At 49.0% G+C, this 27,921-nt stretch overlaps 1 protein-coding gene across 4 annotated transcripts in view; it reads left to right on the forward strand.

Moving 5' to 3' along the window:
* ADGRD1 (adhesion G protein-coupled receptor D1) overlaps nt 1–27,921 on the forward strand; it is a 122,452-nt gene that overhangs the window by 15,572 nt on the left and 78,959 nt on the right. For 3 of the 4 annotated variants that reach the window (XR_008664064.1, XM_055322321.1, XM_055322322.1), the window contains 7 exons: nt 11,107–11,286; nt 14,397–14,651; nt 18,313–18,377; nt 19,079–19,234; nt 23,417–23,476; nt 25,909–26,026; nt 27,097–27,207. Coding sequence is in view for 3 of the 4 variants with exons in the window: in XM_055322321.1 (XP_055178296.1) it covers nt 11,107–11,286; nt 14,397–14,651; nt 18,313–18,377; nt 19,079–19,234; nt 23,417–23,476; nt 25,909–26,026; nt 27,097–27,207 (945 nt within the window). In the remaining variant the exon portion in view is untranslated. The remainder of the gene's footprint in view (nt 1–11,106; nt 11,287–14,396; nt 14,652–18,312; nt 18,378–19,078; nt 19,235–23,416; nt 23,477–25,908; nt 26,027–27,096; nt 27,208–27,921) is intronic. The other variant, XM_055322323.1, reaches the window with a different exon arrangement.

The raw sequence follows: 27,921 nt of genomic DNA on the forward strand, positions 1-27,921 counted from the left end.
AGAGGGCATCAGAGTTCTGGGAAGTTTTACCTGAACACCAAGACCACAGACTCAGGACCCTGGGCTGGCTCCAGCCTGTGGCCGTGTTTGGCTTGGCAGGCAAGGAACTACAAAATGTTTAACTAGCTGCCATCATGGAAAAATAGAAAAGTTTCATGTAAATATATGGATTTCCAGTTTCTCTTGAGAAATCACGCCTGCCTCCCACTGACTCTGGTTAGGCAACTGCATAGCGCACCCCTTCATCACGGACACTGCCCCCCAGGCTGTCACTGGCTCCCTGGCCCTAGCAGTCATGGTGCCTGCAGGACGCAGAGTGCGGTGAGAGCATGGGCTCTGGTCCCAGCTCTCATTCCGTCTGCGGTGACCTCAGGCAACTGCTTCACCTGAGTCCGTGTCTGTCAGATGGGTGAGTGTGGGCTCACAAGTCTGCTGTGGAGCTGGAAGGAGCCCCCCTGCTCCTGGCAGGTGCAGCCCAGCTGTGTGCAGTCCCCTCCGCAATGGCCCCCGAGTGAATATTTGCAGACTTGGCTCCTCTCACCAGGGCCTCTGTCCTAATGAGGACCGCAGCGGGCTTGCTTGGAGGGAACCCCTCCATAGGGGGGCTAACCCACAATCACGACCCCACGTTATTGATTGCTGATGATGTGACAATCACGGGACCGCTCTCATTACACATATTTGCTCATTTCATCCTCAAAAAAAAAATGAGATAGACAAGAGTGCAGGGTGGTAGACAGAGCTGCGGAGTTTGGCTTCAGGTCCCACTGTGATAGCGGCTTCTTGTGTGCTGTGGTTAACTGGAGCCCTTCAGACCATCATGTGGCCACTTTCTTTACAGTATGGCCAGAGGTAAAGTGAAGCCAGGAAGCCTTACATCACCCTTGGCTTCCGGAGACAGTGCTGGCATGAGGCTTCGTGCAGAAACAGACGGAGGTTGGACATTTCCTGGTCTGTCCCCCTTTGTCTGCATTTCAGTCTCCCGGAGACGGAGAGGCAGGCATCACATCTGAGGACCACTGCGTGCACGCCTCCGCGTGCGCCCTTAGCTCGAATGGGTTTCCCCGCAGCGAGCGTGAGCTTGTATTTCTGGGTTCCAGAAAAACAAGAAGCGAACAGGGAAGGTCTGCCCAGTACTTTCACATTAAAGTCTCTGAAGCGCATGGAGTGTGTGGGATGATTCCAGGTGACACCAGGCAATTAAAAACATTAATGGTTATGTTTTTGTCTGAACACAAATAGCTCATCAGAAATGTGATTTCCTAGATACGATTTAGGATGAGACTTCAGTACGTAGTGAGCTTTAGGCATGGGCTGACTTCAAGAAATGACGTCAGTAACGATAGGGAGGAAGGGAGTGGTCAGGTGTAAAGGTTGTGAGCGACCAGAATGCGGGAACCTGAGATGTGGGGTCTTTCCAGATCCATCCATCCCCTCCTCCTCCACACATTTGTCTCTGTTTCTCTGGAGTTTTTTGGTGGTGATAGTTAGTGGGCTCAGACTTATAGTCCATTACTCTTGTGATAAAAACTAACATTAAAATAAAGAGAGACCCATCCACCAGGTCAACTATTTTTATATTTCTTATTTCCAAATTCTCTTGTGGTCTCCATTCATGGTTTTGGCTGCTCTTTGAAGAAAAAAAAAAAAAGAGGATGCTTTTAGGAGCAGACTTAAAGTCTGAGCTTTTCAAAAAAGGACTAAACGCCTGAGCAGCTGACCGCCAGCCCTGCACGCCCTCCACCAGGCCGCCCACCGCTGCTTCCTGTGCCCATGCCCACTCCTGCTGGACCCGATCTCCATCTGTGCTCCACCTTCCTGCATTTTTGGCAAACACTCCTGCGTCTTGGCAAATGGTGCTTTCTCGGGAAGGTTTTCATGGGCGTCATGTGCAAACTGGGGAATGGTTTGAGGCTATTATGAGGGGAAAAGGCTATTTGGATGCCTGGCCATTCTTGAATGTGAACCTAAGGAAACACAGTCTGTGTTCCTTCAGGATGAGGTGTCTGTCCTTCATTCCCCACAACCCGCAAGGGCACAAGTTGGGAAACTCAGTGTAGGGAGGGAGACTTCCTGGAATTTCTAGCACCTGGTCTCACCCACCCGTAGACCTTGAGGGCTCGGATCAGGTGTTACTTCCAGACAGGTGAGTCCCTTTGTCTGTGCTCCCCTGGCTCGCTACCGTGTTCCTCTCCAGCACGCCTTCGGCCCATGAGGGCCTGCTCACCATCCATCTTTCCTACGCGGCAGCAGCACAGTGAGGCCAGGGACTGTGTGTGTCTTGGTCACCACTGTATTTTCGGGGATGAAAACCAGCCTCACAGATGCTTCCTACGAGTCGGTGAGCAGATACATCTAGTGGGGCTTTCGAATGTTTCCATCCCTTTGAAGGCCTCTCTGTTCTGATCTTTAGATGTTGTCTCTGATCTTGGACCAAATTCCACCTGGGGTGACTTCTATCCATTACCTCTGATGCCAGCTCAGCTCTAATCACATGGGCTGCTCTCAGGAAGGACATCTTCCTGTTTTACTCATCTGCTTACCTTGGCTCCCTGTACATATGCCCCTCATTTTCTTCTTGTGCGCAGAACTTCCTCTGCTTGTAAACACCAAGTTGACCATGAAGCCCCATCATGGCAGGTGGAAACCCTCAGCACTCACATTCCCTCCTTCCTAGCTCTGAGGTGACTTCTCCTTTGTGTGAGGTTTCTAAATCCAAGCAGCTGTCAAAAATATATCTAAAAATATCTGAGATATTTGCAGAATGGAGTTTCAGGAAAGAGATTTCCAGAGAGGTCTGGGGGATGCAGGCTAGGCATGGATCCAGCTGCCGTCTTCCTGGGATGGTCTGGGGTTACAGGGATATTGGAGCACGAGTGGATGATCCTCAGGGAAGCATTCATCTGTACACTCGGGTTACAGATGGGGGAACTGAGGCCCAGAGGTAAGCAAGACCTGCGAGAGCAGCACACTTAGTGCAGTGAGTCTCTAAGTATTGTTTATGGACTCCGGGCAGCAGGGCCACTTGCAGAGATGTTGAAAGTGGAAGTTCTCAGGCTCCTGCATTCAGGATCTACTGAATCCATTCTGTGGATTGGCTGAATCCATTCCAAAGCCTTGGAATCTGTATTAGAAGCCGGGACCTCCAGGTGATTCTCTTGGATCCTGTCCTCAAATTGCCTACAGCTGACCATCCCACAAATGTGTTTTATTTGGTAGCATTGTGTTGGTCCTCTTGGTTTTTATATATTAGCGAATTTTCTAAACTGTTTTTAGCCAAATATCCCAGCTCAGTAAATTTGCAGAAACAGCCTCCCACAGTGCTTTAAATGTGTTTTTTTTTTTTTGTATTTAACTCCTGTATAAGGGAACATTTCAGTTAAAAAATCTATACTTTTGACTTCTCTTAAAGGAAGTCAGAAAAAAAAAAGTCAGAAAATCCAACAACAGTCCTTGTGTACCTGGCAGCAGTTGGTTGGAGTCGAGGGCTGTCCCTCAGATAGGTCATACTCTCTTGATCTTCTTGGTCCCCAGTGCTCCTGCTGCCTCCTGGGCTGAGACTGAAGGGCAGTTGGCACATGGCACTGTGGCTTGTGCTGTCTCTCTCTGAAAGTGGCAGTGATGGGGAGATGGAGGAGCTGAAGAGAGTCCCACTGTGCCAGGTGTGTCAAGAAGAAGCTAGAGAGAGCCTTTTCTTGGCCCATGGGCAGAAGTGAGTATTTGATATGGAAAAGTCTTGCTCTGTGAAGCAGCATGGTGCATGTTGAAAGCACATGGCCCGAGCTTCCTTTATGAAACCACCTGGTTTTCTTGCTCATGGATGCAGTTCTCCTGGCTGGATGGGCTCTGTCATGCACACTGGAGTCCAAGAGACACTGTCTTGCTGTGCCTCTTCTGTGTCTCTGCTGTGTCTCTCACTCTGTTCCATCTCAGATATCCCTGAGGAAGGAAATCCTCCTCAGTCACCTAGTATCTGAGGTCCAGATTCTTCACCGCTATGACCTTCAGCTCTTCTCTCTGTTTTACTCTTTGTGGTGTCATCTCTCTCACCTTCTTTGGCTCTTACTTCTCATCTTCTAATTATGGAGCCAGAAAAGAAAAACCCTCATTAGGATATCGTGTTGAATATTCACTGTCCTCACGTTCTCTTGGCGCTGGGTCAAAGTCAGATGAGAGGGAAGACACTGCACTCTGGGTCACGGAGTCGCTACCTGTTAACTTCCCACCTTAGGAAAAAGACCTGTTGTATTTACAGACAACCATACATAGCTGTACTCTTTCCTCCTCAGTTGTTCTACGCGTTTTGGGATCAATAAGAAAGTCTTTTTTTTTTAATAAACTTTTTTTTTAAATTTTTACTTATTTATGATAGTCACACAGGGAGAGAGAGAGAGGCGCAGAGACACAGGCAGAGGGAGAAGCAGGCTCCATGCACCGGGAGCCCGACGTGGGATTCGATCCCGGGACTCCAGGATCGCGCCCTGGGCCAAAGGCAGGCGCCAAACCGCTGTGCCACCCAGGGATCCCTAATAAGAAAGTCTTATGAGCCATTATCTTTATGTTTTTAGGCACATGGGTCTCCACAGTATTGAGAATTACTTGGAAATTGTAGCGAGGAAGCTTGCAGAGCCAGACATACTTCTATCCCCACAGTTTTGATGTGGGCAGAAGAGGGGCATACTGATCTCTTTAACTCAGCCTACGCAGTGCCAACTGTGGAGTCAGTGTAGCAGTGAGGTGTGACGGTGTCTACACCAGAGAACAAGTCCAAGGCAGGGTCATTGACTTTAACTGGTTTGGGTTGAATGATGCAATTATCTACATTTCCAGTAATGATGGAATGTCTTTTAGGACCAATGATTCTTAAGTTTTTAACCACTTTTATAATTTTTACCCACAAACATGTACCACCTGAACTATCATTATATTTAGTGTTTTTCTTTAAATTTCACCTGCTTGGATTTAATTAAAAAAGAAACCATGTCACCCCCATGAATTGAAAACCAGTACTAATTCCTGTAAGTGGCAGTGGGCACCTGCATTACTGAGTTCTACTTGGATATCACTGCCCATCAAGGGCTTCACATTTGACATGTGGCATTTCTTTGCTATGTGGGGATTAGTGATTGTTTTTTACACGCTGATGGATTCTCTCCTTGTTGCTGTCAGAAGAGCAGAGAGAAACTTGAGAAAGACGCAGCTTCTTACACTGTGATTTGCGTTGTGTCAAGGCATGTTTCTGTACTAAAATTCTCTTGGAGCAAGTGTCCCAGACCCTAGGGTGTGGAATTACCAACAATGTCATTTTAAGGGGCCTTATGCTGAAACGTGGGATGAAGATTACATTTTAGTGTCTTAGGAGATCAGGGTTTGGGATGGGAGATGGCAAACTTGTGGGTCAACCATCACTGGGTGTCGGGAGCTTTCCCCAGGTGAGCCAGGAAGCCCAAACTTGTCAGACTCACTCTGCTCCCAGCCTGTGCTCTGTGGAAGTACCTGGCAGGTGTTGCCCCGTCCAGGAGAGGAGAGGCTGTGGGAGCCCTGCACAACCAGATCCTCTCCTGCACAACCACGTTTCAGGAAAACCCACCGAGAACCCAGTAGTTGGAAGGTCCCCTTGACATCCTCTATTCATGTGACAAATAAAGTGACCAGGGCCTCAGTTCTGGGAGGCCTCGCTTACCCTGAAACCAGGAGAAAGAACATGCAGCTCACCTGCCTAGGGTGTGCTGACAAACTGAACCAGCCAGAGCTGCTTAAAGACCTTCCTGACCTCACAAAGTCCCTTCCTCTTTCTAAATACCTTTCTATTTAGAGATAGCTGTGGATAAACAGCTTTGTAAAAAGTCACAAGACAGTTCCCGCATACCCTCTGCCCATTTCGCTGGTGTGGTGAATGAGGACTGTGAGGGTCCCGGATTGCGTGTGACCCTGGTGTAGCCTCTGAAGCGGCAGGAGGGCAGAGTCCAAGACAGACATTCGCAGGTGGCTCTGAATGGGGAGCAAGGGACCTGAGCCAAGGGATGCAAGCGCCTCCAGAAGCGGAAAAGGGAGGGAACACGTCCTCCCCTGGGGCCTCCGGAGGGAAGGCGGCCCTGCCAACACCACAAGTTTAGCCCCATAAGACATCTTGCCTCCAGAGCAATGAGTGTTGTTACAAGGATGTACACTTGGGTGGGATTTGCCGTAGCAGCCCTGGGAGACCCGGGCAGGCATGCAGCCTCCTGTCTCCCTCTGAACCTCGGCACAGGTACCAGACCCAATTCCCTCCTGGTGCTTGCGCCTGGCACCTAATTCTCTGCTTCTCTTTCCCCTCCCCCACCACATGTGGCCAGAAAACCTATGTGAGTCGGGTTCCTTCCACGCATTTTGGTCCCTTCCTTGTGGGAGAATGCCCATTCCTTCAGATCTCAATTCCAAAGCCACCCGTTCGGGGAAGCCACTCTTAGTCTTCAGGCCACTGGATCCAGGTGTCACTGAACAGACTCCATGTCTGTCTGTCTGTCTGTCCCTGCCCTGCACGGCAGTTAGTGCCAGCAACCCGGGACCTTGTGGGTCTGTCTAGCCTTCTGTAGGCAGATCCTTGCTCCCCGTGTCTGATGTCATCAGCCACCAAATAAATATCCGTGCAAGGAAGCACTGAGAGTATTGCCATGGACTGAATGTGTCTCCTCTGTATTCATAGGTTGAAGCCTTGTCCCTAACAGGAAGGTGATGGAAGTGGGCCTTTGCAAGTGGCAGGACTGGGGGAGGTGGGACTAATGCCTTCTGCGAGCATACCAGGAAGGGCCATGGAAGAGGACCCTCACCGCGGTCCAGCTTCCAGGAGGTGAGAAGCTCTGGAGGCCGCCAGGTAGTGTCTTCTGCTGCAGCACCGAGATGGGGCTTCTCTCAGACCAGAACTTGGCACTGTGGTGACAGTGGGTGGCACTGGACATGGATGTCCTCAGTTTCCCACTCTAGAGCATTCTTGAGCCTGCCCTTTGGGCTCAGGGTAGCTGTTTGTGCTGATTTGCTTCCAGGTAGCTGCCAGGGCTGATGGTATGGACAGGCTGTTCCCCTCTGTCATGGTCTCATGTGGGCCACGACCGCCTCTGGCGGGACCCAAGTACCTTTGTAAGCAGGCGAGGATGGAGGGTCTGGAGCAGCCACTCTGGTATATCCTCCCCAAACCCTCTACCCAAAGTGCTGCTGAGGAAGGAAGGAGGGAGCCATGTGCACTCCTTGTGCTGGCCTCTGGGGGGACAGTGGGGTCAGGAACAGAAATGTCAGTTAAGAGTCATGGTAAGCAATAGAAACTCAACTCAATCAGGCTTAAACAAAAGGGGGAGTTTTTTGGCTCATGGAAGGGATGGCTTCAGGTGAGACTGTGTTTGGTTAGCCATTGCCCTGCAATACAAAAGACCGCTGGTGTCACTTTTCCCAGTTTCACGGACTGGCGGGACTCAGCGGGCCCTTCCCATTGGGGGCCTCCAACGGCTGCAGTCAGACAGTGGCCAGGCCTGGGGTCACCTGAAGGCTCACCTGGGGTGGATTCCTAGGATCGCTCCCTCCCTCTCACTCTGGCACTCGCATGTGTGGTGTCTTTCCTTAGCGGTGTGGCCTGGACTTCTCCCGTGTCGGCTCAGAGCTCCAAGAGGCAGAGAGCTGAAGCTGCTGGACGGTCACCATAGCTGGGGCTGGGCCAGTGTCACTTCTGTGTCCCCTCTGGGTCAAGTTGGGCACAAGGCAGTGGGGAACTTGGCTCTGCTGGAGAGTGGTGGGGTCATGGGGCCCGACAGCAGGTGGGATGGGGGGCATCGTGGCTGTGTGCATCAAGTTGGGCGCAGATGCTCAAATACTCTCATCAGAAGTATGCATCTCTCCTTGCTCTGACCTTTGTCAGCAGGGCTCTCCAGATGGGAGAGCACTGTAGGCCCAGAGGTTCCATCCAGGCCCAGCGTGTGACCCTGATGGGTGCCGCCAGTGTCGGCCTGGGGTGTGTGTGGTTGGCCCCACCCAACTGGAGGAAACAGGGGTGGGCAGGATGGCTCTCCCTGGAGCACAGAGGTGCTGTTCCTGGGGAAGGGTACACAGATGCCATGCTGGCCACAAGGCATGGGAAGGGCTGCTCCTCTACCTGGAAGGACTCCTCCCTCACCCGCACCCACCACAGACACACAGAGGAGGTGTTCACCAAGACTTCCTTACTTGGCCTGGGTCTTTGTTGTGCATTTTTCTTCTTCCCGTAATTCCTGAGTGTTTTTTTTTTTTTTTTTGTCTAGTTCAGCAATTGAGTGATGGTGCTCTTGAAAACACAATGTCCTCTCTGTGGGAGGGGAGTGTAGAACAGCACAGTGATCACAGGTGCAGAGTCCAGAGTCACCCTGACAAGTCCAAATCCTGCCTGTTACCAGCTGTGTGGCCTTGCCCGTGTTACCTGTTTTCCCGCCTGTAAAATGGGGACACTGAGCACATCTACTTCACAGGGTTGTTGGAAGGATTAAGAATTAATACATGGACTCGTCTTAGAACCATCTTCCTTGCTCCTAGGAAATTCCCATTAAATGCTAGTGATCACATTTTTCTCTGTGAAGTGTCTTCACATAGTAAGGAAATGTAACTGTTAAACGTATCACATGTATTTTTTTCTTCCTGGATCACCATTTGTACTTTGGCTTTGTTATGGTAAGTTATTTGCCTTGCAGAATTTTGTATTTCTGTGCTTGAATGTATCCGTCTCTTCTTGTGGCATCTGGATGATACTTTCTTTTTTCTGGATCTTGCTGAGAAAGACAGCATCCTCATTTTCTCTTTGGGTAGATTCAGATTTAATGCTCATATGGAGAAAGAAGTGTGGTATCACTTATCAGTGATCACACTTCCTTCTTACCCCTTCAACTTGTTTCTTCCTTGGGTTGATGACCTGCGTGCCTGGAGCCACGCTCCCGGGGACGCCGGTGTTAGGGCTGCCTAAGACTCTGGGGAGATGTGAACTGACATTAGAAGATAAGGATATTTCTCAGATGGGAGCGATTCTCATGCAGGTTACATGGATGGAAATGAAATGCTCGCCTTATCCTTACCTAATGCCAAACCGACTGCCTTATTTTTGTTTCTCTTCCTGGACAGACATTTGGCCAAGATGGGATTGAATAAAAGGAATTTCTAAATGCAGCAAAGTGGAAAAAATTAACTTCTGTGAATCCTCTGGGAATTCATTTCATAACAAAAATTTCACAATGCATGTGTTTGATTCCTGGTGAAATGGGTTGTTTCTGAGAGCAGGGAAGCATGGCAGGAGGGCCGTGGTTTGTGCTGCGCTCTGGTTCAAGGGCGCGCAGGGAGCAGGCTCCGGGAAGGGTCCTGGGACCGGCCCACTGCCTCTGAGCAGTCTTCCACCCAGGGTTCTGTCCTTCAGGGCACTCGGGGGGCTGTCTGCTTTCCTCAGTGGCCCTAAGTACTCACCCCTATGACTTGGAGTTCTATTCCAGCTTCTCAGAGGTAAGGAAAGGGCCAGGCCCCTGCCCTTATTATGAGATTCCTCTTATATTAAAAAAAAAATGGAGAAATTCCAAACCAGGCTATAAAATTATTCTGTTCTACATGCTTCTCATTAGCAGATTAGACCTCCAAGCCCACCAAAGTATAATGCAATCTGATGATCACAAGACATTTGAACAGCTTATAATGTATGTGTCAGCCCATAAGGCGTTACAGGAAAGGTGGTTGGACAGGACACACGTTTATATTTGATGGCCAATGTCTGCTAATTTAATGACCCTCTCAGGCTGTGTCTGTAATCTCATCTGAAGACAAGGCCCAAAGTCGAAGTTAGGTGCCATTTGTATATGAAAGCCACCCCCACCCCCAATGAGTCAGGAGTCTCAGGCTCTTTCCTCTCTCCTGCCCAGGGCCAGACTGGGAGGGTCAGGGCAGCTGGGAGTATTTCTGGGTCCCACCCGAAGTCCACACAGGTTGCTGGCTCAGCACTCGCATGTGTGTGTGCTCTCTGGCACACAGGCACACACATCTACACACAGAGTTACTCATGCAAGGAAAGGGTTAATGTCACTGGGGTCAGACAAGCAGGACAGAGGCTCAGATTCAGAACTCTAAACAGTGGCAGGCAACCTGAAATGCAGCTGAGCCTCTGGCCAGCTCCGCCCATATGTCCCTCACCCAGGAGCCCGGCCTCCAGGCCTGCAGGGTGACTGTGGAACAGGGTCTCCACCACCAAGAACTGGACTCTCAGGTAAGATGCAGTGACCATGGAGCCAGCTTGTTCATAGTCACATCTGAGTGAAGAGCACTTAGTTCACGTGGTAGGATGCAGGGTGTCTTCAAAGGGCCTCCGCGGACTCCCCCTGTTCCTCTGTTGGAACTATTTGTAAATGCCAAAACCTTTAAAAGCGGGCTTCCCTTTGGACTGGGAATTCCCCACTAGGAACACATCCTAAAGGCACAGAGTCCAAACATATGCCAGAAGGTTTTAGCTTCCAGTTCTGTCTGGAGAATGAAGAGTTGAAGGAAGCTGCGTGACCCTGATTTAGAATATAACACTGTGTAGACACACAGCACGACAGTGTGAAAAGTCTATTTATGGACATTGGAGGAAGCTCATGATGCAGGAAGTTTTTTAAAGATGTGGCTTATAAGCCAGTATGCTTGAGCTGGTCCCTTTCTTTGTAAGATGTACTGGCAGGAAAGGTTTTAGAGGGACAGACCATATGGATGCTTCTGGATAGAAAGGAGGGGTAAGGACAGAAGGGTGTAGGTTGTTGAGATCTGTGGGCTCTGGGGCCACAAGGCCTCCTCTTGGACCCTGCTTCGATGCTGGCTTGCTGACCTTGGGCAAGCTGGCCCCAGTGCCTGCATTTGCACAATGGGGATGTTAACCAGGGTTTACGACACTGAAGGAGATGATTCACTCAGAACTCCTGGGAAAGTGTCCAGTACTTACTGAGCTTTGATAAATATTGCCTGATTGGAACATGCATCATCTCTATAGTGAGAAAAAGATGGCTTCTCAAATGGATGTTAGGAGCCGACACAAGGACCTGCTTCTGAGGGCGGGTTCCCCTCTGTGGTCTGTCAGTCCTGACCCTGTGCCTTCCCTTCCTTCAGGAGTCACGTTTTCTTTCTTCTGGAAGACACAAGGAGAGCAGTCCAGGCCCACCCCTTCTGCTTACAGGGGACAGGTAGTTTCTGATGGCTTCAAAGTCTGCTCCAGTGGTGGCAAGGGCTCTGTGGAGCTGTATACACGGGAGAACTCCATGACGTGGGAAGCCACCTTCAGCCCGCCAGGTAAGGGCCTGCCTGCGGACACCTGCTGGAGAGGCCCAGCAGCCGGCAGCCAGGTGCCCGCACTCCCTCCCACCCCAGCTGTGCGTCGGCCTCAGCTGCCCTGTCCTAGAGGGGAAGTGCTGATGGGACTTGACCAGTTTGTGCAGGATACTGTTTCTACCTCTCCCTCCTCTCCCGGCTCCCTGGCTCCCTCCCCTCCGGCCGTCTCCCCTCCCTCCTCTCCCCCTGCTGCCTTTCTTCTTCTCCTGTTCCTCCTCCTCCTCCCCTTTAAAATGGTATAGATATGGCAATATTTAGGATGTGAAAATCTTTTGGAACAGAGGCTGAAGACTAGGCAAGGAAGTGGGGGTGAGGGTGGTGATGCTCTGAGATGAATGGGGAACATCATGGGGCTGTGTAGACAGTGGGGAGTTTGCAGGTGGGTGTTGCAGGGCCATGTGGCTCTGTCTGGAGATTCCTGCTTTCTCTGTGGCATGAGATCAGGTCCTGCCACAGGGCAGGGGTCAGAGGCTTGGGGCAGGAAGCTGGAGGAGCATACGGTCTCAAGTGGAAACTGGGTAAGGAAGAGAAGTATTGGGGTGACATTGAGGGTGAGTCCAGTCTGGGCTGAAGGCTAGGAGGGATGCGTGGAGGGGGAGGGGGATAGAAGGAAGGCCTCCAGTAGGAAATGGTACCTGAGATATTAAGGACAATTCATTTTCTGGGCCATTTCAAGAGGCTGTGTGTCTCAGTTGTTAAAAGACATGGATGACTCTGGAGCCAAACAGGCTGGGTCAGACCCCTCTCTGTACCGTGCTACCTGTGAGCCAGGAGCCTTACTCACTCACCCCAAGCTTGAACCTCCACCTTGCCTCCGTAACAGGTCTGGGACAATCTTGCCTACTTGCTTTCTCTGACCCCAGGCCACGGGGAATCTGCCTCCCCTGCCCTATACAGAACTACCTGTATCTTGTTCATGGTGCTTATCATGTTCTACCCAAGGTCTGGTTCTTCTGTAAGAGTCTTATCTCTGCTGTTGGGGCTAATGCTGAATGGGGGCATCTAGTAGGTTTCTACTAGTAGAAACCTAGTAGGTTTATTCAACATATTTTAAGGTAAAGTCTACTGAACTCTGTTTTTCTTCCCGGAAGAAGAAAATCTTAAATCACTGCTGGGTGATTTAAGAATCGTAAACATTTCTGCCTGGCAAATACATTGTTTGTTCATTGAAGAAATTTGTTATTTTTGCTTTGAACTCAAAGGCAATAAAACTTTAGACCCATTTAGGACCCAAGCGCTCTCCAGGGACTCAGAATTAGAGAGCTGCACAATCCTGAGCAATTGCTGGGTGATTGATTGACTTACAGAAGTTGGTCTTCTTAAAAAATTATTTTATTTTTCATCATGATAAGAGTACTCTTTAATCCCCATCACCTATTTCACTCAGCCCCCAACCCCTTCCTCTCTCTGACTTCCAGTTTGTTCTCTATAGTTAAGAATCTGTTTCTTGGTTTGTCTCCTTTTGTTTTGCTTCTTAAATTCTACATGAGTGAGATCATATGGTATTTGTCTTGACTTATTTAGCATTATACTCTGTAGGTCCATCCATGTCATTGCCAATGGTAAGATTTCATTCCTTTTTATGGCTGAGTAATACTTCATTATATATATCCGCCATCTTTATCCATTCATTAGTCCATGGACACTTGGGCCACTTCCATAATTTGGCTATTGTAGATAATGCTGCTATAAACATAGGGATGCATGTTTCACTCTTTGAATTTGTATCTTTGTATTCTTTGGGCAAATACCTCCTAGTGCAATTGCTAGATTATAGGGTAGCTCTATTTTTAACTTTTTGAGGAACCTCTATACTGTCCTCTACAGTGCCTCACCAGTTTGCATTGCCACCAACAGTGCACAAGGGTTTTTTTTCTCCACATCTTTGCCAACACCTGTTGTTTCTTGTGTTTTTGATTTTAGCCATTCTGACACATTCTGTGAAGTGATATCTCATTGTGTTTTGAATTGCATTTCCCTGATAATGAGTGATGTTGAGCATCTTTTTATGTCTTTTGGCCATGTGGATGTCTTCCTCTATGGAGAAATGTCTATTCATATCTTCTGCCCATTTTAAAAATTGGATTATTTGTTTTGGGTGTTGAGTTGTATCAGTTCTTTATACATTTTGGATACTAACTCTTTATCAGATATGTCATTTGGAAATATCTTCTTCCATTCTGTAGGCTTCCCTTTGGTTTTGTTTCCTTCACTGTGCAGAAGCTTTTATTTTGATGCAGTCCCAATAGCTAATTGCACCTGAGTCTACTCAGATTTCTGTAATTATTATAAGGGCAGATTTGGGGACAATTTACCAAAAGTATAATTCTGATGACTTAGGTTGGAGAAAAATCTCCTTGGAGTTGCCATCTCTAGAAATAAAGGGTGGTTGGTTGTTTCAATTGCTGGGTGATTTAAGATGATGCCTGGCTTGAAGTGATACATGCCTTTAGAGAGCTGCCTTGTTCCTTTCAAAAGCAAGCCCATGAGATGTCTTAACACAACACTTGCAAAATGAAGTGAGGCCCTTTGTGGGGCAAGCTTCTGTCAAAGTCTGACAAACATTCCTCTTATTGGTGACCGTGGTTCTCATGCCAGAGAGAATGAGCCAGGAGGGTGGCCCTGCCTACCATGGTACCACCGTGTTGGTTAATATCACATGTACTATGTTGGAGCAGAGGTGGATACCAAATTCTATGGGCTGACTCAGGCTCTTAGATAAATTTTATTGCCACATAGATTTTATTGACCTGCACTATGATGGCCTAGGCAGGACCAAAAAAATTTTTTTGAACAAGTCATGACCACTAGCTATTATTTAGTTTTAATTTTAAATAGCAAAGGATCCAATTTAAAATAGCAAAGGGTCTCTTTGGACTGGTTCTGGGATTTTAGGGGCAGGAATTTCTTCCCTGTGCTTCAAAAGACTGAGGAAAGTGATCCATATTATGACTCACCACCAAGGTTAAAAGTGACTAATCATCTCAAAAGGGATGTGCTTAACAACTGGGAGACACATGCATGGGGAGCTCTTCTCACATCAGCAGAACAGTGACCTTTGCTCTCTCTAGGTCCCTACTGGACTCATGTCCTGTTTACATGGAAATCCAAGGAGGGTTTGAAAGTCTACGTCAATGGGACCCTGAGCACCTCTGACCCAAGTGGCAAAGTATCTCATGCCTACGGGGAGCCCAGCGTCAACCTCGTGATAGGGTCTGAGCAGGATGAGACCAAGCATTATGAAGATGGAGCTTTTGATGAGTTCATCATTTGGGAGCGGGTCCTGACCCCGGACGAGATCGCGATGTACTTCACAGCTGCCATTGGTCAGTGGGCATGGCGGGGAGGGCTCAGGCCAGCTCTGCCCATCTCTGGAAGGGAAAGGCTCCTTCTGTCCACCTCCCTTACTAGCATTTCTCACTTTCCACTCTCCTGAGGTGGCCGTCTGTGCTGCAGGCTGCGAGGAATCCTGATGAACCTCATAAATACAGTCATTTCTCTAGAACACCTGTTTCCTAAGATGGAGTAACTGGCAACCTAGAGGAAAGACACTGAGATGAATATCCTGCTGGTCACCATGGGTTTTCAAGGTGTACATGATGGATGATTACAGACAGCTTTGGGGATAGATATTCCAGACCCATTAATGCATTTGATCAACAAATGTTTATCGGGTGCCTTCTGTATGCCAGACTCTGGTGGGTGCTCAGGGGCCCCCAAGGATGTCCCCTTCTTGCTCAGTACAGAGTGGTTGTTCAGAAATAGGGCCTGAGGGACAGGAAGCCTGGGTTCAAATCTTCATACTCAGCCATGATGACCTGTGGGACTTGGGAAATTACTTTTGTTGAGGTAAAATTCATGTAACATAAATTCAACCATTTGAAGGTATACAGTCCTGTGGTACTATGTTCACTACATTGTGCAGCCATCCTCTCTGGGTTTAAAACAGTCTCAGAACCCTGAAAGAAACCCAGCACCCACCAGCTACTGCTCCTTGTGTTCCCCTCCCAGCCTTTGGCCACCCCAATCCACTTTCTGTGTCTACAGACTTCCGTCGTTTGGGTCTTCCATATACCTGGAATCATGTTATATGTGACTTTTTGTGTCTTAATCTTTCCAAGTCACAGCACTCTCTCCCTCTTTTTTTTTTTTTTTTGAAATGATGGAAATAGTAGTACCTATGTCCCAGAGAGCTGGGGGCTACGAAGATATCATGTGACAGGTGTAAGGCATCAGCAGAATGCCATGGGGCAGGCTTTTGCAACATTTTCACTGTTTTTAAGATTAATACTTTCCCTTCATTCCATTTTCATTCTGCCAACACATGAATGTACTGAATCTTTATTTCAACAAGAAATAATCTGCCAGAAAACAACAGTCACTCATAAACATTTGTCAGCTGGCCACTGCGTGGACACCAGAGCAGCAGGGGCATGCCAGGACCAGGAGCTGAAAGGCTTGCCTCCCCTCAACTTCTGACAGTAAATCCCTTAGCTGTTAGGGGCCTGTGGTTACATGACAGAAAACACAACTAATGTGACTTATGCCAAAATTAAAAAATCTCACACAATGGAAACAAGAAGAGAAAATCTGCTTCAAGACCCGTTTGCTCTAGGTTTTTCACATATCATTAGGAATTTCTGTGTTCTCTGCTTCCTTCTTGTGGTGCCAGCATGGCTGCCATTCCCTCCAGGGCGGCTCCATCCCATCCTCTGCCGAAGACGAAGGGCTTCCTTTTTCTGTCATCTCCTGCAGCAGGGCTGGCCATGACTCTCATTTCATCAGATTGATCTGGTGTTTCCCAGAAACCAAGTACTGTGGCTGAGGGTGGAGAATATGCTGATTTCCTTAAGTCTGCATCATAGTCCACCTGACATGGCAGTGTGGTCAGCCTCCCCAAAGATGACTGTGGCTGCTGGTCTTGGAAGCAGGGCACAGTCACTGTGCTTGCAGCAAGTCTCTGTCCATTGCAGCCTTTGACACCCATTTTTCACTGAGAAAGTGGAATTCATTCCTTTCACACAAGTGACATAAGGACAATATATAGGTCCTGTACAATAAAAAAGGATGTCAATCTCCTGCATTTTATAGCCCAAGATTCAGAAATTTGTCATTTTGAGACCAAGATGTCATCTGTACATGTATTATTGAAAGCCTCAAAAAAAAATCCTGCCTTCCTGATACTTTGCCATTTTATTAACACTGGAAAGAGGTGTTGCTGTTTCTGGTTCTTGCAGCTATCCCAACAAATCCTTGTCCCCAGGACATCCCAGGGCTCAGGGATGAGGAGCATCAGCCCCACACCTGACATAGTGTTTCAGGTCACCTCACCCTCTGTGCCTTCTGAAGGTGGTGTCTGGTTTTTTTTTTTGGGGGGGGAGGTATTTAGGAAAGGTATTTGCATTAACATCTGTGTGTCCCAGGGAGCATTTGCATGCATCTTTGTTGAACCAGAACTAGACCCATCAGACCCCATAGTGCTTGGGGACTCAGTTCTGAAGACAGGTCACATGACATAAAGCACATATATAGAAAATGACCTGGAGTCCCCTGGACTGCTCATGTGGGTCAGTCTGTCAGAGCCACAGGTTCAGGTCAGCAGCGGGCAGATAGACATCTGTGCTGAGATCCAACATCTCTTACCCCAGGCCAGGGCCCTGCTGGGGCTGGTCCGCAGGAAGCAGAACTTGTTCTTTGCATAAAGCCCTGTCTGCACACAAAAAATGTGCTCAAAGCAGGCATTTCTCTGTGTGACTTGCCCAGAGGGGGCATCCTCTTCTAATTTATTAGGCAGAACAGGCCAGATAGGGTGACCTTTTCTAATTCACACAGAGGCTTTGCCACACAAAGGACCAGAGGAAGTAGAAGGCCGCATCTAGTCTTGTGATTTTCAAGTATGTCTCTTTGGACCCTAGAAACACACCCACACAACCAGAGGCTGACGAAATAAGAGTCCTTTGGGACCTGAGACTGCCAGAGGACACAGAAGATTCTCCCTTCTTCTCTCAGCCTCACACGGTCCTCAGTTGAGGGTGGGCAGGATGGCTGGGCTGTTCCTCACTGTCCTGCACTTTATTTTGTGGACTCATGTGAGTTATACGTGAATTAAGTGTGACTCCTCTGTCACTCCTTGGCACTTGAGGAATGAATATCGCTCTGACTTGGGGAACAGAATGTTTGGGGCTCTTGTTGTTCAGGCAGTGTCTCCCCTTCTGGGTCTGTCTCCCAGCTACCTGGCCCCTCCCCAACCCAGGGGGCCGGTTACTACTGGAGCTAGCTAGGGGTGATGAGGTCATTTCCTTAAGTCACCCCAAGCAACCTTGAGGGATATTCCACAAATGAGATAGAGTATCTAGTTAGTCTGTTTTCTTACCAGAAAATGCTAAATTAGAAATCATCAGTGGAAAACAGTTGGAGCAGAGCAAAGATGGCTTTTGGTGCTGGATGTCTTCATTATTTGTAATTATTTATGATTAACCAAATGGAGTAGAAAGAACTAGAATCCTCAGGGTTGAAGGGGCTCAGGAGGAGAGTCTCCCCACCACTTTGTCTTGTTTCACCTGTCTGGGAAGAAGGCTTGACTGGACGGATTGTTCATCCCAGCCCAGAGATTAACGGCCCTCTCTATTCCATCTTCAACTAGTCCAGACGTAGTTGAAGGCTGTTTCTTTTGGTTCTCTATTTATTTGAAATCAGTAAATGCTTGTATAAAATCATCGTTTATATGATGACTTGCACGAAGGGTGTTCAAAAGCAATTTGAAACATAAATAGGAAAGTAATGTGACCTGGGAAAATCCATACAATCTTGTCTATGAAGCTAATTTACTAGCCCTTTATCTTTCCAGCACCATTCCTACTCAAAACATTCTCAGGCTCTCTCGGATGTGTCTGAAGCTGAAGAATTTTGAACAAAGACAGGTCTTCCTCAGGGTGAAAGACTGACCATGTTTCAGTCCTTAATTAAGCGTTACTGATTTTTTTCCAGGAAAGCATGCTTTGTTGTCTTCAACACCGCAAAGCTTCTTCATGACACCACCAGCCAACACCATGGTGAGCATGCGCTTTGATTTCGGCCCCCTCTCCCCTTGTTGAAGAATTTCTGCTTAGCCTCTATGCCAGGACTGAATTTCAGTAGGCAGTCTAGCGTCTGGGAAGAAATCATCCCTGGAGGAGAAGCTAACTTTGGCATGAATTCTGGATGCCCAGGCTGACTGAAGGGAAAACCCTCTGCTCTTGTGGTCTGTGGCCTCAGGGGTCAAAAGGAAGTAAAGCAGACTGTCCAGGGACACAAATGCTGAGAGTATCTCCGAGCAGGCGGGACCTGTGTTGATGCTTGTTTTCTTTCTGCCCCTTCTCCCAATGTTTGAGGAAAGATGAGTCCATACAGAAATGGACTCTGCCATTATTTGTAATCACACCACTACACCTCACTTGGGAAATCTATGGGAATAGTGAGGGCACAGACTCTTACACCATCTATGTGGGTTCAAACCCCAGTTCCACATTTATTTCTGGGTAAGCCTTTCTGTGCTTGGTTTTATCTCTCCAGTGGTCACATATTTCTTGAGGTTGTCCGGAGGATGAAAGGTTAGTATGTGTTAGTGTCACAAAAGTGCCTTCCGATATGCAGTAGGTGCAACTGCCATTGTCATAGGCTTTAAGAGACACGAGACCAAAAGGACACACTGAACTTCCAGGGGATTTCTTGGCTTTCGTCCCTAGCCGGAACTCACGCCTCTCATTTCTTTCAGATGCCCACCAATGCCTACCATCCTATCATAACCAACTTGACAGAGAAAAGAAAAAACTTCCAGAGTCCAGGAATTGTACTGAGTTATCTGCAAAACATGTCTCACAACTTACCTGATAAGCCTCTGTCACAGGAAATGGCACTGAACCTCACCAAGGTAAAGCTAGTCATTTCTGTGCTTAGCTGATCAGGGATGACAAAGTGCCAGATCCTGGCCCACAGGCGTGTTTTGTTTAATCTGCAGAGTCATAGAAAAGTTAGGAGCTTTTACATAAAAGTCTGCATTTTAGACTTTCATGCATAACTGGATAGGGTGGCCTCTCCAGCCAGCTTACCCAGCTGGCTGGGGCCTCTTTAGCCCTGCCTTAGCCCTTCATGTCATGTTCCCACCTCGGCATCTACCTGGCCAAAGGCCATCTGGACGTGCATCTCTGGTTCTAAACTCTGCTGGCTACCTCGGCACCTGGTAAAGGGTGGGATTGGGTCTTGGGTAGATGTTGCTGTGGGGCCCCAGGCTGCAGTCTGCGCACACTGTGACCCACAGTGTTGTGACTTGGAGGCCGGTGGGAATTGCCAAAGTTACGTAGAGCACTTTGTGAACTGGCCAATTATGGCATGGAATCAAGGTGTGGTTGCTTTCCACTCTGCTCCAAACACTTCCTGGGTCGGGGTAGAGGTGGTAAGGCTCCTGTGGCCTTAACTTCCATCTCAGCACCGGGGCTCTTGGCTGAGGTGGAGAGGGAAGGCATGTCCGGGCGGGTTTTCCCTGGAAAGTGTCCCACGTTGGGTCCGGGGGGGGGGGGGGCAGGGTGCAGGGCTGTATCTCCCCGAGCGGTTCCTTGCCCTGTGCCCTGTGTCCTTGGTCACTCTGTTCTGCGGCAATATGGGGAGACGACAGGAGACTGCGCTCGTGCGCCTGCAGAGAGCAGTGTCTGGCGCGCGGCGAGCGCTCTGGGAGGCTCCTTCATTCCGCCAGGCTTGCGGGCTGATGGCAGGTCCGAGGAGCAGTGAAAAGACGCTCGGGATGCTCCCCCCCCCCAAGCGGAGAGAGGGCATCGTTGGCTTTCCCGCCCCCGCGGGGAGAAGCAAGAGCCAACCTCCCAGGCGTCCCCCTCCACCCCTGGGGCGACCCGGGTGCAGGCGTGCGCAGTGCACGCGGCCTGCGGAGTCTGAGGCTTGGCGCTGGGCCTGCTTCCCCACGCCCCCCGCCGCCCCCCTACCTCCCTGCTCCCCCTGGCCTCCCCCCCCCCGACCCTCAGCCTCCCCGCCGCCCCCCTACCTCCCTGCCCCCCCCCGGCCTCCGCCCCCCCGACCCTCAGCCTCCCCGCCGCCCCCCTACCTCCCTGCCCCCCCCCGGCCTCCCCCCCTCAGCCTCCCCGCCGCCCCCCTACCTCCCTGCCCCCCCCCGGCCTCCCCCCCCCCAGCCTCCCCGCCGCCCCCCTACCTCCCTGCCCCCCCCCGGCCTCCCCCCCCCCCGACCCTCAGCCTCCCCGCCACCCCACCTCCTCGGCCTCCCAGTGCACAACCTGCACCAGCCCTGACTACATGCAGGCAGGTCTCCGGCCTGCTTCACTGCGGGTTCCCGTACCTGGTCTTCCCGCACAGCAGGGGCCTGCGGCCGCAGCACAGCTCCGTGTTACCCAATGGCGGGGACAACCCGCCCCCAGGCCCCGCAGCAGGTGCGCGAGGGAGTCCACCGAGGCCACAGCATCCTCACCGGGAAGGAGAATCCTTCCCACGGTCCGTGTGCAGACCTCCCGTCACAGCTCATTGGGCGGAGCTCGGTCACATGACCGCCGGCGGGTGGGGGAGTGGGCGGGGCTCGATGGCTCAGCCAATCACAAGGAGTGTGGGCGGGGCCGAGGCTGCGGGGCGGGAGCACCTCTGGGTTCGAAGGTGCGGAGGGTCCGCGCCTGTTGGGGGGACCCAGGCCGGGGCGTCTCTGCAGCCGAGAGGGGGTGCCTGTTGGATGCAGGTCAGCACGGGAAGCTTCCTCTTGAAGCTCAGGTCTCCTCTCTCCCCGTGCCTCTCCCTGGGCCACCTGGCCTCGTCTGGGGTCCATGTGCTCAGGGGCCGCAAGCCGGAGCGGGGAGCAGGGACCGCGGCCCATCGGAGCCCCGGGAGTTTGACCTGCGGGGCTGCCCCTTCTGCTTGTACAAGGGGGGCCCCGTACCTGGATTTTATGTGCAGATTTATGAGGCACATTCAGCCTCTGGGCCCTCGGTTTGGGACTTCTAATGTGGACCTCAGTGGAGAGATCTGACTCTGGGTGTCCTGCAGAGGAATCCTGCAGATTTGCCCCAAATCCTGCCCGTCTCTGATTGCATGAGAAGTAATATCTAATTTTCCATGAAGTCCCCTGGCTCCTCAGCGCTAGCAATCGGGCAGGAAAATGGTGAGAAGTCATTTCCCGTGCCAGTGGATATGGGGGCCATTAGCCACATCTAGCTGGGGAGGGCTTGAGCTGTGGTTAATTCAGATTGAGATGTGCTTAAAAAAATACACACCAGATTTCTAACACTGAGGACACAGAAAAGAATGTAGAATATTGGATTGATAATTTTTATATTAGCATGTTGAAGTGCTGTTTTAGATATATTGGACTACGTAAAAATTACTTTGTAAAAACTAATGAAAATTAGTTTCACCTTTTTTTTTTTCCTCTTTTAGAAGTATGGCTATTAGAGGGGTACCTGGATGGCTCAGTTGGTTAAACCCTGACTCCTGGTTTTGGCTCAGGTCATGATCTCAGGGTCCTGAGATCCGGATTCTCCTCCCTCTCCAGCCTCCCCCTGCTCCCCGCAGCTCCTGTGCAAACTTGTGCTGTCTCTCAAAAAAATTAAATAAAATATGGCCTCTAGGAAGTTTAAAAGTTGAAATGTGGCTCACATTATATATATATATATTTTTTATTTATTTATGATAGTCACAGAGAGAGAGAGAGAGGCAGAGACACAGGCAGAGGGAGAAGCAGGCTCCATGCACTGGGAGCCCAATGTGGGATTCGATCCCGGATCTCCAGGATCGCGCCCTGGGCCAAAGGCAGGCGCCAAACCGCTGCGCCACCCAGGGATCCCTCACATTATATTGTTATGTCACCAAGCTGCTCTAAAGTACAAGTCAGCAGTTTATAGCCATTATAAACTGTGTTGTTTATAATGTTTATGTTATAATCTGTGTTGCCTGTTTTTGTAAGAAAGTTTTATTGGAACATGCTCATTTAGTTATGTGTCTGTGGCTGCATTTTTATTACCATGACAGAGTTGAGTGTTTCTGACAGAACCGTATGGCCTTAAAGCCTAAATACTAGGTGATCTTTCTTTAAGGAAGTGCTGACTCCTGCACTAGATTATAAGTTTTCCCCATTAGACCTCAAGTCCAATATTTTGTTCATCCTTAGTTCTTAAGGCTTTGTCCTTCAGGGTCTTAATAAGTATTTATCAAAGATAATAAAGGAGTGAGGGGTTTTGATGATGTATTCTCTAAATATTTAGTGTCTAAAAGTGAAGAAGAATGTGATTTTTCTGGAAATGACAGTTTGGTGGAAATGTGGGGGATTTAGTTCAGGCTCTAAGTTTAATTCTGTGTCTACAATAGAAGACAAACAGTTAAAGGCTGATATGAGTGATGTAAATGAGGGACTAGACTAGGTGTCAGGCAGTAGGGAGTGGCGAGGACTAGGGTACACTGAGGAACACGTTTGATTAAGCTGCTGCTTCACTTTTGCCAATGGTGGCCGTGTGGGACTGTGGGTTAGGGGTGGTCAAAGCTTCTGCTTTTCTCAAAAGAAGCAGGAAATTAACATTTTCATTTAAATATTCCAATTTGAAAATGTCAAAAGCTAATTTCATTTTTTTTAAATGGTGAGCCAAACCAAATATGATTTTAAGGTGATTTGACCAAAGGTCCCCAAGTAACTTCTTTATGGAGAGGTAATTTCCAATGAACACACGTGGTTTTATGTCAGCTTGGCTTCTCTACCCAAGGAAAGCATATTCAGTGGGCCATGATTTGTTCATCCGTTCATTCATTCATTTATTCATTCAACCGTCATTTACTGAGGGCTGCTTCTATCTCCTAGGCACTGTGTGTAGGGCTTCTCCATGACTAAGCTGAATGCTTATCACTGATGAATGGGTTGTCACAGGGAACAAATAAGATAGTAGCTCTGAAGGACCTTGTAAAATATAACCCAATATGCTGATATCAGCTATTTTTGTTTATTACTATATGTAAAATCCAAACCAGCCATTGCTTAATAGACATGGAGTAATCAAAGGTCTTGAGATTTTGAGGATTAAGGATGCATGCTAAGAAGTGTCATTTTGTCTGCCTTTAGGCTTTCTTAAAAGCCATGGAAGAGGTTCTTCAACTGCCCAGTTGGATTGATGTATCAGAGGTAAGAAAAAAGAACATTTTGATCTTCAAAACGTATGCACTTTGGGAACCACTGTGACTTCCTAGAACTGGCGTAAATATGGCCCAATTCACATCTTGAAGAGAAATGATGCATCTTTTAGTTTTGTAATCTGAAATATCAGAGCACATTTTGACCAGATACAACCGATGTGAAGTACCATGTCTTCTGTATGACTCAAGAATGTGTCAGTGATACATTATTCTCCTCAACACCAAGCAAGGAAATGGTTGCATTTCTTCCTGAGTGTGTACTTGGTTGACCTCTGTTTATCATTTTATTAAAATATGTTTTACCATCACATTGTTCTTGAGAAGTAATAAAAAAAACATGTTTTATGTTTAAAGATCACTAGATTAAGTGAAAAAAGTAGAACATGTGACAATATGTATTTCATGTTTATAAATGTAAAAACCAAAAAAGCAGCTTCTTTTCCCCCCTGAACTCCAAAGAATTAGAAAGGAGAATAGATTTTTTTCTTTTTAAAAATAACTTAATTGATCCTACTATTTAATGAATAAAACAAGTTAATATGTTGTGAAGGTAGAAACTGTAGATAGTAAAAACTGTATAAAAGAACAGATACCTGAAGTCCTAAGGTGGACCACGACCCTGAGCACACCCCTTCCCGTTCTGCTTTTATTTCACTTACCTGCCCACATAGTCTACAGATACACTGTATGTCTGATTTAACCTGGTTGTCTTTGACTCTGCAGGACAGTTTCCACTGACAGTAGGGAGATCAGTCAGGCTACGCTAGGCTATGCTGCAGTAACAAATAGACCCCTGCATCTCAGTGGCATAGCACAGTTGAAACTTACTTCTCACTCATGCAAAGTCTGGAGTGGGTCCGAGGAGCCTCTCAGTCCAGTGACTTTGGGGTCCTGGCTCTGTCCATTTTCTGATGCTGTGGTCTTAACATGACTTCCAAAGTCAAGCAGTGGGGAGGACTCTCAACTGCCTTGCTTAGCAGAGTTGCAACCACACCAGTGTAATATTAAAGTGCTCATTCTCCTGAAACCCTATAAGGTTTAAAAAATATTTGCCAGTTTGAGGCAGAAATGTTATTAATGAGACTGCTGTATGGTTTACATATAATGAACTTTTTATTTAAACAGTTTCAAATGGAATGAGATGGAGTTAACACTAGCAAAGGGAGGAAAACAAGGGATTTGAATTTACAGTTGATCTAGTATTACCTAGAAACAAATTCTTTTTTTTTAAATGCACAACCTTCCAGAGTCCATGGCTTCTAGAGGGACTCTGTGTACAGAACTGCAGCATGGGGAACCCCCAAAAAATGGCCAGTGGAGGACCTGAGCAGACCTATTTTATCAGCATCATTATAAAGTAATTTTTTCTTAATGTTCTGCCACAAAATATGAATAATCATGAAACTATTCAGACTTAGGAAGGCTCTAATGTGCATTCAAGAGAAGGTATCAATCAGCTACTGCCCACAGAACTACAGAGAGACACAGATTTCTATGTGTTTAACCATGTTCTGCTGATTGAAATCAGGCCACAGGCCTCAAAGAAAATGTCTAAAATTGGCCTCAATGTTCTATTCCCAGCTCATTAGATTCTCATGGAGTGTGCATCTGTGAGAGAGCACTAAGGATCCTTAGCAGACAGATGCTTTTCAGAAAGGCAGGAAGGAGGCAAAGGGCATGATGGCAGAGAGGCACAGCCACCGCACACCCAGGGCACTGAAAGGTCCTGTCCCTGTAGTGTTGTGCCTGATGAGGGCCCATCAGCTGGATCTGAGCTGTCTGCTGAGATATGGAATGACCAGGAGGGACCCCTGGGATCCTCTCTGTGTTGGGGACTCAGAATGAGTGAAGATGGCCCTTGGAGGGAAGGGATGCACCAGGGGGTTTGAAGAGGCCAGAGAGGATTTGGGGCGCTGGCACCTCCAAAGCATCCCTCCCCTGCATGGAGAATAGGATGAAGCTTCTGGTGTCCTTGTTCTGGAGGGCATTTGGGGGGCAATCAGCCCTCTCCTCCTGAAACGGAAGGGGGCGGGGTGGGGGCTGGTCAGAGCTTTCGCTGAGGTGAATCCAGAGGGTAGCTAGCACCAGGTCTCTGTGACCTGTGTCTAAGCATAGAAGCCTTGTGGCTGACGGCCAGGTGACTGGGATGTCTGCTCTCTACCAGGTCAGCTGGGTGGGTGACCTCACTGGCCACTTCTTTGCCTGTGAGAAGGGTAGTGCTGTGGGCTCTCCCCTGCTCCTGCTCATCTGCTCATTGAGGGGACAGGCGGCCTGCCTAGGCGACCACAGACACAGGGCATTCTTCCTTTGGAGGGTGCTGGTGGTGTCAGGGCCAGGCTGCATGTGTTTGGAGGGTAGGCTTCAGAATGGTCACTGCGCAGGTTCTGTTTTCTCAGTTTCCTTGTGTTGTGTTGTTTCCAGGACAATGCTATGGTGGTCGGCTTGATAGAGACTGTTGACACTGTCATGGGCCACATCTCTTCCAGCCTGGTCACCAACGAGCCCCAGGTCACCATCATAGGCTCCTCTTCCATGGCAGGTAGTTGTCAGCTGGGTGTGGGATGGGGCCTTTGGTGCAGGGGCTGGGGACTCAGGAAGGCAGCTGGCCTGTGAGGTTTGTTCTGATGGCCCCGTGCTCACCTACACACGCCTGCACGTACACATCTGCATGGATGCACACATACACTTGCACGTGCGCACGCACAGTGTACACACACACACACACAGGTGCCCACACAGTTGCACAAAGGTGCAAACACGTGCAGGTGTGCACGCACACAGGTGCACACACACACATAGCAGTAAACACACCATCAGCTCAGACCTCTCTGCTTTCCTAAACTATGTTGCCCTTATGCAAAATTACACTTTGGAGGGGCAGTGAGATTGGGGCACAGGTGCTCAGCTGTGATGTGGACGCAAAGTCACAGAAGCATTTGATTGTGACTTGGGAGCCAGAATGAGCTCATGTGACAGTTCTTCTGCTTAGAACAAGAGTCAAAAAGCAGCAGCTCCTTTGGGTGCCTGTAGAATAAAAGGTGCAGAATCAGGTTTCCGAGGGCCGGCTGGAGGCTTGGTCTAAACCTGTTTTTCCGAGGTAATTGGTGTATAGCCCCACACATGCTGACTTAATGGCCCCTCCATTTGAAAAGCCTTTATCTCAGGAGCGTTGCACTGCTAATACTCCAGCACAAGAACCAAACTCTGGGACACAGGCCGAATGTAGGTTAGTTTTAGTGAACACTTGTCGGCTGAGACAGTCAATCTGTACATGACACTGGTGGCTGGACGGCCAGCATCTCCAGCAACTTCTTCCTCCTGTGTGTCAGGAGGAAGCCCTGAGAGCTGATGGGCTGCCCGGAGGGAAGGAGGGGTCTCCTCAGGCCACCAGCCCCTCCAGCATGTGGGTCTGATGGTTGTGTCAGCCATACAGTGGAAATGACTTCCCTGGACTCTTATTTTTTCTTAGGTTGTCATTGTCTAGAGGTAATTACACTGCCCAGGGGAGCTTGTTCTGTTAACAAAAGCAGAAGCAGATGGGGTTTTACAGCCTAATTTCCTGCGCTGTGGAGCTTACTGACTGGCTTCTTGTCTTTGGCTTGTTCTCAGAGTTTTCTGTGGCCAAACTCCTACCCGAGACCATAAATTCCTCCCACTACCGCTTCCCAGCCCAGGGGCAGAGCTACATCAAGGTTCCCCATGACGCTTTCCGCAGCCAAGGTGAGTGCTGCTGCTGAGCTACCCCAGGACCCCTGGGACTCAGCTGTTTCAGGTGTGGCCCTTGTAGATATGCTGTCAGCTGTTATCTGGTGGAGGACCACCCTGGAGCCTGCTTGCCTGTTCCTGCAGGAGTGGCTCTGGGCCAACATTTCTCAGGGTGTCCTGGGAAGCGCCTGAGATCTCACTCAAAATGCTGATTCCAAGTGTACCCCAGCCTGGTGAACTGGAACTGGGAAGGCTGGGAATGTGCATTTGGACAGGCTCTCTGGGTGATTCTGGTTCACTGTGAAGGACACCTGTGTCCTCCCAGATTTGCACAGTGATGCGTCAGCAAAATGTGAAGAGATGTGGCCACCTTACCCACCGTGCAGGGTGGCCTCAGGCTAGGTGAGGGGTTTGTCTGTCCAGGGGTCCAGGTTCTACTTACATCTCAGGGGGCTCAGGCAGCCGTGGCCATTTCTGCTGTGGTGACAGTCCCCTCTGGTCCCTTGAAAAGTGAATGCGTCCACGGTCTTGTCCCTCAGGCAGCCTGAGGGGAGTCTTGGATTCTCAGCTCCTGACAATCTGGCCAGATGATGTGTGATTCCCAGAGTTCTGCCTTAGAGACTGGGTACCAAGGGCAGCCTGGGTGGTGTAGGATCACAGTTTCTCCTCCCCAGCAAGGAGTTGTCACCTGTGTGAAAGGTGCCTGGAGATGTCAAATGACACTCCTGA

The sequence above is a fragment of the Nyctereutes procyonoides genome, unplaced genomic scaffold (assembly GCF_905146905.1).
Source record: "Nyctereutes procyonoides isolate TBG_1078 unplaced genomic scaffold, NYPRO_anot_genome, whole genome shotgun sequence".
Lineage (NCBI taxonomy): Eukaryota > Metazoa > Chordata > Mammalia > Carnivora > Canidae > Nyctereutes > Nyctereutes procyonoides.